The following is an 11,108-nucleotide window of genomic DNA, read 5'->3' as shown; positions in this document are numbered from 1 at the left end:
AAACCCATGCCCTTGACCAGACTCTTCCACAGCTTTCCATTATTATTTCCTTGCATGACAAATGATTGCATATGGAACCAACCCCTTCACTAAATTAGCCATTGACCCACTTTAGACTTGAAAGAGAGTGAGGGAAATATAAGGAGGTGAGGGTCACCCAAATGTCTACAATTTAGGCTTTGGTTCCCATCAACAGACCTTTTTTCCAACCACTAAAAAAGGACATTTAATTTTTACCCCCTTGCTTGACAACAACTCTCCCCAGATTGGTTGGGGGATGATTCGGTGAATCATTTTTACTAGACAGTTGATAGTCTAAAAGAGAGAAACTTGTACGCCTATATGTTCTCTTTTCTTAGTCCAGTGTATGTAGATACATGGAGCATCTACATAGAGCCTACCTGCCAAAACGAAGCTACAAGGATTATCAGTTGAAAGCTATAATGCTATAGGGGGGTGTATGTGCAATTGACATTTTATAAAAGGTATCAAAAATTATCTGCAGCCAAGCTTGTTTCAAATCTATTTTCCACCAACTCCTACAATAAATTTTACAGGGAAAATACATAATAAAAGCTTTGAATTTCCATGTGATCGAAAAGAAGGAAAAAACTTTGAATCTCCATCATTTGCAGTGACACACAAATGGATAACGTTGAGATCATTTCCATGAATAGAGTTTGGCAGTTGTCTTGACCATTTCACATTAAATCTTTTAGAAAAAGTTTGTGATGTGTGACATGAGCTAAAGCTCTTAATGAGTGGATGGCCGGTGAGCTTTTCTTTTATTTGGTTGATTTAGTTCATAGAGGACAGATAGAGAGAGATAGCCATTTGTTCTTTGTTTGGAAGTGCAGGGAATCTGAAAATAATTTCCTCCGTGATTTGGTAACTAGTTTCCCTTCTTCATTTACATATTTTTCTATAGATCTTTCAATAGTCATGCACGTTATGTTGATGTAGATCTATCTTTCTCCTTCTCTCACTCACTTTCATCATTTGTTTTATAATCTAACTAGCTATGTTCTGCATGTATCTCCTAACCTCTTGGAACATTGGCAACCTACCCATATATAGAAGACACTTACAGGTATAGGTGTTAGATAATTTTTTTTAAATTAAAAGCTAGCGGGCCCCACATGATTAGGCAAAGAAACGTGGCCGGCTGAACTTTGAAATTAAATAAAGTGGTGGGCCCCACCGAAGAAAAAAAATTTAGACGTGGGTCCCACATGCATAGTAAATAATATTATTTTATTAGTGCATAGTGTTTTTCTAAACGCTATAAATAGACCACTAATCCTTAAAAAAATTCATTCCAAAAATAACAATTAATATATACAGATATATATATGTTGTAGAATAGCTAGTAGGAACAGTGCCTAGACCGAGAATGTCTTATAGATCGAGGAGATCTTTGCCTTATAGATCGAGGAGATCTTGACAGTACTGGGTTGGTACACACCAGAGTACAAGACTGTTGTTCCTGGAAGCAATTTGGACTTGTGATCCTTGCACCGGAGTAGGCCAAATAATGCTTTAAGCACAACGATTTACAAACACACAGTAGCTAAGTTGAAAAATTTTAAATTGTTACACTTTAATTTTCTGTTCGGTTTTTATTGTTATATATCTGTAATATTCCAGATTTAACCACAGGCGCCAACAATAGGCTCGCATGATAAAATTATATCATGATCTGTTTGACAAAGGATATGTTAATTCTTTTACTTACCTTATCTTAGCATTTCAAACGAGAAAGTAATTGAAAGAAGTAATTGTCAGTTTAAGAATTATTATAAATTTAACAGTAAATTCAACAAATATTTAGGGCTAAAATTTTTTAAAATTAGTTTGTAATTATCATATTGCATAATATATGATATTAAAGTGCAAATTTTAAAAAGTTGATATATGCAAGTGCGTCAAAAAACGAAACGAGGGTACATAAACGCTAATTTAGGAAAACAATAAGGCCATGTTTGGTTCTGTTTGGTTTGTTTCCTAGATATAGGGAAATGCATTTCCATGTACAAAAACACAAGTTTTGAGTTTTCCAAACTTTTCCAGATATAGGGAAATGCATTTCCATGTACAAAAACACAAGTTTTGAGTTTTCCAAACTTTTCCAAGAAATAGATTGTTTCACACAAGTTTTGAGTTTTCCAAACTTTTCCAAGAAATAGATTGTTTCGCTTTGGTTCGCACAAAAAATGATGGGAAACCAATGTATTTATTTTTCTTGTGTTTGGTTCGCATGGAAAAAAAGAAAAAACTTTTGTTTATATGGCAAAAAGCTGACGTGGCTGCAGTTTTCGTCGATTTCACGAGATTGAGGAAAGAATTGGGGAAGAGAAAAAAATCCGATGTGGCGGCGATTTTCACCGGGTTTCCTTTCTTCAACCCTAGCAAACCAAAGATGGGGAAAAAAACCGACGGAAATGTTATATCCTACGTGTCCACGAAAAATCTAATGTGGAGGCGGTGTAAAACTTTTCCACCGAGTTAAAAAACGAACCAAACAGCCCCTTAGTGTAAAACTCTTGAAAGTGATTGTTGGTATGAGTTGAATTACTGTCCACGTCAGCATGATAGCTGTAGTAATTCGTAGCCGAAATAGATCAAAATGGAGGGAATTGCATAGAGCTTACCACCCGGACTTTTTAGTGGCCGCATCACCCTCATATTTACCCAAACAAATAATTTATCAGCTATAACACCGTTGTAATTAACCTGACAGCTACAGTATTTACTCAAGCAAGAAAGGCCCCCAACCAAACCGGGCTTAAGACGCTAAAGTGCTAATTACAGCCCATTAAAAATACAGGATATTCAACAGAAATATTAACATCAGGAAGACAATACCTAAAAGTTAGGGCCAACCAAACTTGAAGAAGGCAGTGGTTGAACAGTTGCTAGGCTCTGTCATCTAGTGAGGTTTTGTTTGGTGGCTCGTTTGTTAGTGCTTAGCTCTCACTGTGGGGTTAGCTAGCTAGCTAGCTACATCCTCAACGGTGAAAGCAGTTCGCGATTAGGTTAGTTTGAAAGGGAAAAAAATGAGAGGATCGATCGAAGTGTGTATTGACAAGTGACGATCAATGAACAAATCAGGTGTTTAATTATTGAACAGGGTGGGTGGGTTATTTTGTTTGCTTGTTGTGTGTTTAGGGGGGATTATCACTTCCGTTGAAGGAGATGCTGGAAGTTCTCCGATGAAAGTGATTCCATGAATAACAAATATAGTGCATAGGATAAGCCTAGGCTTATCTTTAGGGTTGATTAGAGCCATATTTTTCTTCTTGATGTTATTCCTTTGAAAATGATCCGTGAGGTACGTAGAACTCACATAATCTCATAATAAAAGATGTGGTGGAATATTCTCGAGATAATAAGAGTAAGATAAACTTGTGAGTATATCCCCATAGGACCTTTCATAATTTACTCAAGGTAAGGCAGGGAAGCCTAAGTCTTTGTCAAACGCCATGTTTTTCAACGGAATTTTTGGTTTTAAAAAAATTCTGTCCGTTTAAGTCCTCGGTTAGGCGGCACCTAGACTATCTAGATGAGCAATTTCCAAATAAGTTTGGCTGCTTCAAGTTTGTTTTTATTAATGAACTTATGGACTATATATATATTACATGGAATGATTACAAAGAGTTAACAAATCATTTTCTAAGCCCTCCAAAGTTTCTTGATTGATGCGACGGCGACAGCCAACGAGATATTGCAATATCACAAGTTTGAAAAGTTTAAGTATATGAACATAAAGTCTAGCTAATACTTCTGTCATTGTATTAGGTGTTTTAGTTAATTAATTATCATAATACATCATGGTAGAGTTTAGGGGGGGAAACAATGAAGGCATCAAAATCGACATCATTGAGATTAGGAGTAGACTTAACGGCACTTCAAGTGCTTTGCCACCAACATTACTAACACTTTGGGCCAAAAAAGTACCCAGAAGAACACTATAAAGAAAGAGAGCAAGTGTACATGAAATATATCAGAAATAAACATAAAAATTATTGGAACGCTTATAAACAAAACGAAATTAAGATGATGCATATCACTGAAGTTAACCATGAAAGGAAGCGTAATTTATCCCTTTTAAAATATAACCTTCCTCTAGTGTTGATGGATCTTGGTCATTGAATATGAGACTACTACTAATTTGATAGTTCAAAATTGGTTAACTGTAAATAGACCTCATGTAGTATCACCAAATTGCAAATAGATCTACCGTAGTTCACTGCAAATAGACCTCATGTAGTATTACCCAATTGCAAACAGATCTACCGTAGTTCTATTTGTGTGGATAGACCTCTTTAGTATAAGCTCAATTCTAAGTGAGAATACACCCCTTCCTGAACTTTTTCGACCCTTTCACAAAAAAAAGAAAAAAAAAACAATTGATCGGATCTATCATGTCCAATAAAACTATAAGGAGTCCATCTACCTCAAAACCCTTTTGACTATTTTAAGATTCAAAAAAATCACTCAGGGGTCTATCCACACAAATAGTTAGACCTCACGAATATAATTACATGCCCTTTATTTGCAAAGGGCGATACTAAAGGGGGTCTATTCACAATTAACCCTTTCAAAATCTATGATTATCATCAAATTTTTAAGCGGCATGGCGTTCAAAGCCACTGAAGATCATGAATTCAGGATATAAATCCAGTGTATAATTTTATTGACGCATGATTCCTATTTTATTTTACATATAAACACATGAATAGTAACTTTAAACTATATGCCGAAAGAAACCAAGTCCTCGTCAGCAGAATTAATTAACACTAACTTATGTTATGGAAGCATGAATGTGAATATTGAATTGTGGACAGTGACCCGCGTATGGGATTGTCAGACCCCCCTACAATGCGTAATTAACATCGCACTAATGATATGAAAGCATAGCATTAACTAAGAAATGAATAATTAATGGAATATTGCAAAGTCAAACTCTTCTATTGGTTAGTGAACAATGATGTAGTGATCATTATAATAAATTACTCACTGTAATAGCCATTTTCAAAGAGGAGACGCCCAAAATTGTTCTTTACTTTTTCTTTTACATTGCTTTCTCTTTTATATCCAATTTACTAAACAAGATATTTTCCCTTAAGAGTCTATTTTATATGTGATCGTTCAAAATAAATTCTTCAACTTAGGCTTTGTTTGGCAAACTCCACTTAAACCTAGTTTAATGAAACAAAGCCAATTTAGGTCTTGAGCCTAGTTTGGCAAAAAAAAAACCTACGACTTAAATTGTTTTTGTTAGGAGAACTAAATATCTTAGTTTGGTTTCATTAACAAAACCGGCTTATGCCAAATCTGATTTAGAGAAAGGGTTGCCAAACTGACCCTTATAGTTAACCCTAAATCCCTCGTTTATATGGATCCAAAAGTTCTATTAGAAAATCAAGTGTTTAGTGGATCTGGTCCATCGAATACTTTCTCTTAATTAATTAATTAATGATTCAATATAGTATTTTTAGCCCCCCAAAAAATTCAATAAAGTAGGTTAACAACTTTAGGGCTCCCACCAATATAATGGTTTCATTTTGTGGAAAGAGATTAGTCGGAACATTTGAAATGTTAGGAATCAAATGTTGCTTAAAGATTGTGTCTACAGCCTATAGAATTTATTCAAAAAGCTACATCTTTTTTCCTCTCCAAAAAGGATCCTTCCTCTAACGAGCTACAGGTAAAAGTTCGTTGCTACTAAGAGGCATTTCGGGTTCCTTTTGGAGTTTGAATGAAGATCCTCTTAACTATTATTAGCTTAACTTTGTTTGGTGTCAACTTCCACTATCATATAATTTCCTTGCTCTCCCATTATTTGGTTTATCACGTGCACTTTATATAGTCATACTCCTGGGACTGGGTAGATCAGCATCTTGTTAATCTAGGATTTAAATAATACCACTTGGTGATAACAGCTACTTAAGCAACTTTCTGTCATTCCTTAGAAAGCATGGATGCATAAACATTTTCTAAATTTTTAATACCCGTTGCTTTGCAGAGAACAAAAATTGCTTAAAAAAACATTTAAAAAAAAGTTGAAGGGAAGTTAATAGTTGAAATAGACTCTATATGAACCATCATTATTTTCATCCTACTATTGAGGTTACCTAAACAAGCAACACTTTGATTTTGTGGAAAAAGGGAGCTCTCTGCAATTTGTCCTTCACAAAACTAGCGTGCACCGCGTGCAAAGCACGGTCCCCTATTTTTTTTTTTAAGCATCGCATTTTAGACGTGCCTTCCTCTAAGTTTTAAACATTTGATTTAATTATTGTGCGCTTAAAATTAGAAATCATATCTACTCATACATACTCAAAGAATGATCCAAGTTTTAATACATTTGATTTAGAATTCATATCATCTCCTCTATACTTGAAGGAGAATCAATGTTTTAATACATTTAATTTGCTTCACTGTTTATAATACAGTAAATTACTGTAGAATAAATGGTAGCTTCAAGTACAGAGTCCCAGATCTGATTCATTGTTTATGCTACAGTAAATTACTACGACATAAACAGTAGCTTCAAGTGCGGAGGGCCAATCCGATTTACTAATTATGCTACAGTATTTAATATAACATTTACTGTAGCATTAACTATGATTCTTTGGATCCTCCGAAGAGTATAGAAGAGTAGATATCAACCTCAGAGGTAACAGGTGCTGATAAACTAGTTGAAGGGTAAGTATACATAAATTGGGCAGTGTGCAATTTATGTATAACCATCCCCCAAAAAGCAATGGCAGCCAGGGCAGCCAGCTCTCCTCACATTCATCAGTCGAAAACTATTCTTCGACAAACCATGTTGGCAACAAGCATTGTCAAGATCTAGAGCCTTTTAGTTTAATCATATCCCTCCAGATCGTAATAAAGCCGGACCCCGTTATTTTTTATCGAAAGATGGTGTAATGTGCTGTAACCTCGAATTAATTAAACACTAAGATTCCAACCCCCCCTCTAATTTTATAATGAAGCTGGATCAGTACTCGAAAAAGGTTTAAGGCTTGTAATTACCTAAACCTTTTTTAAAAAAAAATTTAATCACATGAAAGCTAATGTTGTATTAGTTATTTTATTTGTGGGTTTTATTGCAGACATAAGCCAAAAACAGAGGAGAGGGTTTGGTCCATTTATGCTCTGAAGGGCCAGAAGGAGATTGATAGGTGCCACTCACCTGCCCACCAAAAAACCTCCAAGGAGAGGAAAAAAGGTGCACTAATCTGATGATAGAGGCTGACCCCATCAATGAACTGTTTCTTTCTTTAGTGTGGACCAGGACCTACCCTTTTGTTGACCCTCTCTCAAATTCAATGGAGGAGAGCTACAAATCTAGAAGGGGCTTAGGTTTAAGCATGTATAATTGAATGGGGGGCTAATAGTCTAATAGCATTGTGTCATCGTGGCAATCAAATAGTTCTCTGAAGAGGAAATATCAGAAACAGATACAAGACTCCCTGTGACAGATGCTATCATATGTGAACCAAAAACAATCCAAAAAGTTTCAAAACTAGTCAGCCTTTTGAACAAATTGCACAGAAATCAATCAGTGCATTCTCCAGGACACAGCACATCCATAATTTTCAAATGAACCAAATAACTGGAAGTTTTGCTCTCTTGCGGAAGTGGAGTTGGACAATGAGACAAACATGATGCATAATCGCATTCCTCCTCATAGGGGTTTGCACTATATATCGTACAATTGATGGTTAGATGAAAACTTAATAGGAGAGGAAATGTTTGCTAATTTCTAGTTTTCAGCTCATCAAGTAATTGCTACAAATGAAACAATTCTCTGAAGATGGAAAGATAATGAATAACAAACTCCCTTACAATTCCTACAGAAAATGTTTGTCCTCAGCCACATCATATATGGATCAAACGATAACAGAAGCATATCAAATATCAAATAGAACTAAGAAGAAGAAGCATTCTAAGAAAGAAGACTAACTAAACTCTTGGACCGACCACTTAACAGAGACTGCTACATGAGACATAACTAAGAAAAATTTCAGGGTTTTTAATATTTCACCTCGCCGTTGGAGCTCAATTCTCGAATTCAAAGAAAAGAATCCATTGGCACCATCCTTTGTTCAGGGATCATTGTGTTGCAGCAAGATTCATCGTCATCGTCATCATCATCATCATCTTCATGTTACAGGAGTATGTGTATAAAACCAACTGACGCAGCATTTGCAGTAATTTCCCCATACTTTGAGCTCCATTTGAATCCATTCATCGATCACAGAACTTAGCTCAATTTGAATTCATTCATTGGTAAAAAAATACCTCTCCAATCGAATGAGCACAAAGGGAAACTAATAGTGAATGGAAATAATTCAACAACCTATGTTCCCTTCGTTGAGCAATCTAATGGGCAGTGAAAACCCCATTAGAATCTCTCCCTTTAAGGAACCCACGAGTAAATTAACCTACAATATCTTCACAAAAGGCGGGGCATCATTCCTAGGTCCAGCAAGAGACCGGTACATATATAATTTCCCCACAATTTCATCATCTTTATCCTCGCGATGATCTCTGATCACTTCCACCACCATTCTAGGCAACCTCTCGGCTACTTCTTTGCAACCCCTCAGAGTTAGCCTACACGAAGACATCCAAAGAAACCTCATGTTATAGTAATGGTTAAGCCCGGAGAGCAAACCCAAATCACCAAAAGGGCTATCCCGAATCTCAAGCTTAATCAATTTAGGGCATCCTTGGAGCACATATTGTAGGGATAAATCAGTATTTCCAGAAAAAGCAACCGAAAGAGTCCTCACTAACTTCCCATACTTTCCAATGTATTCAAAGGCTTTATCAGTGAGCAGACCAGAGACAGCAAGCCTAGTGAGTTTGTTGCAGTTGATGACAATGGCACCGAAACCCTCATCCATAGGGTCACCGGTGATGTGATCAGGGCGATGACGACCCATTATACAGAGTCGAAAAACTGCAAGATCAGGGCAATTCCTAGACATTGAAGTCACAGCAGCATTGGTCATTTTCTGGCAGAAATAGAGAATGGATCGAAGCTTAGGGCAACCCTCGGCGATTGCAGTCAAGCCAACATCAGAAACGAGACCCTCCGCATCCTCCCTTGCATCTATGGGAAATACTCTGAGCTCTCTCAAATCCTTGCAAGCAGAGGCCACCATTTGAAGCCCCTCATCACAAACGGTATCAAGAACCTAAAATTTAAACACACCCAATTAACAAAATTCACAAAATGGGGACAAGTCAACAGGTTCTTAGATTCAATACCCAGAATTTCTGCAGGTTGTGGCAATGGAGAATGACTGGTCGCAGCTGCTCAGTGTCGATGTTAGCAAAGCTAAAGTTGAGCGATATGAGATTAGCGCAGACCGGATAAATGGCAGGGAGGAGCTCCGGCGACAAGTCCCGAAAGCCCGATAGGGAGACGATGGACCTGGACGAAGCGAAAGCCGACGCCAAACCCTCAACTTCATTATCAGCAGCACCCACGGGAGCAATTCCAACATCAGCCATGGATCTGAAAGAGCCAGTGCCCAATTGAGTCAGCTGAGGGGCGCGTGCCATCAGCCTCTGCAACTGAGCAGCGGTCAAGTCCTGATGCACCCTCAGCTGCCGGAGGTTGGGCGACCGAGCAACCAGAGATTCTAGGGCTTCGAAATTGAAAGGCCCGCTGATGCATTCAAACACAAGCGATTCCAAGCAAGTCCCAGATTGGGGGAATTTGGAGACCCAATCCGTCCATTCGTCTTCAACCTCGTCCAGATAAGCCTCAATCAGATCCAGCACTCTCAGCTGCCTAAAACCCAAACCGAATCAGTCAGAATCAAAATTTTAGGGTTTTTGAAAAAAAAAGATCAGAAATTGAACCCTAACCTGCACTTTTCAGCAATAATAGCAAGCCCCTCGGTACTAAACCCATCAGAGTTGACGATCGAGAGCTCTTTTAATCCAGGAAGCGAACAGCCAATCAAATTCAAATCATCGTTCGAGACGCTCATCCGCTTCAAGAAGAGCTTCTCCAAAAACCGGTAGCTCGCCGAAAAAGCCGAGATCCAAGGCGTCGGATGAGCTCCCCAGTCGAAAGGCACCAGGTTGAAGTCAGCGAACCTCGGCTTCCCCTTCAGGACCAGGGACCGCACGTGCGGGAACCTCTGCGGCCAGCACGTGCGGATCGCCACGCGGTCGAAGTAGCAGTTGCCGATGAAGAGCTCCCGCCGGGTCTGGGCCCTCGGCCTTGAACAGCAAGGCTGCACACGAGCGACGCCGCGTTGCGCATCCCGCCGGCAAGTCAGAACTTCAGCACGTTTTCGAGGACGTTAATCAAGCACACCTGATCCGAACGGCGGGGGGGCGAGATCCCTGGGTTCGACCCGAGATCCGGGGGCCCACGCGCTCGCCATAGGCCGCCGGCATTTCGTCGTCTTCTTCCTCGCTCATGGCCCTTCCTCCCTCCTCTCTCATGGGAGGTTTGAGATTGGAGAGTGAGAGAGCTCGTAGCTTTTTGATTGAAGTAGCAGGAGAGCGGGGGGGTGGGGAGATTAAATAAAGTATGGGTTTACGGGGGTTTTTCTGCAAAAAAAAAAAATTCTTCACCCCCGGTGTACTGTACAGAAAATTAAAAATAAAAGTATTAATTTATTTACCTGCCTCTCCCCTCTATCTGTGCCATAACCTGCTGTCTAGTGTGAGGGAAAATAAAATAATGATTGGAAATTATAAAATGGAGTGAGTGGAGGGCGGATTGAAGGCACGGATAGGTGTGGGGCTCTGATACACTGAGCTACTGTGTTGCAACTTTATTTTATTTTAAGAGTTCTTTAGATCTTGGTCATCAAATCCGCACTAGTTTCCATCTGAGACCCTCAAGTTCTGAAGGGCCTCGCGAATTTGCCCATCCTGCTCCTCCGCTCATGTAATAAGGGTTTTGGAGGGAAAACACGAGTTCAGGGTGGTACTTTAGTCAACGAGGGGCTAATCCGCAACAATCTTAGGGTTAATGGGTACTTGGGCAATTTTAAAGATATGAGGGGCCGGCTACGGGGGAAAGAAAAAACCTTTTTTAAGATTTGGACTTTGATGGTCAG

The 11,108-nt window shown here is 38.7% G+C and overlaps 1 protein-coding gene across 1 annotated transcript; it reads right to left on the bottom strand.

Annotated features, from left to right (window-relative positions):
* Positions 7,765-10,315, bottom strand: LOC109832830 (transport inhibitor response 1-like protein). Its single transcript, XM_020400271.1, is given in 4 exon segments — positions 7,765-9,218; positions 9,292-9,820; positions 9,898-10,268; positions 10,271-10,315. Coding segments are annotated over 4 exon segments (1,689 nt in total). The 5' UTR covers positions 10,301-10,315; the 3' UTR covers positions 7,765-8,459.

This window comes from Asparagus officinalis, chromosome 3 (assembly GCF_001876935.1).
Source record: "Asparagus officinalis chromosome 3, Aspof.V1, whole genome shotgun sequence".
In the NCBI taxonomy this organism is placed as follows: Eukaryota; Viridiplantae; Streptophyta; class Magnoliopsida; order Asparagales; family Asparagaceae; genus Asparagus; species Asparagus officinalis.
The sequence above is the reverse complement of the archived record's forward strand: the minus strand, read 5'-3'. Positions and strand labels throughout refer to the sequence as shown.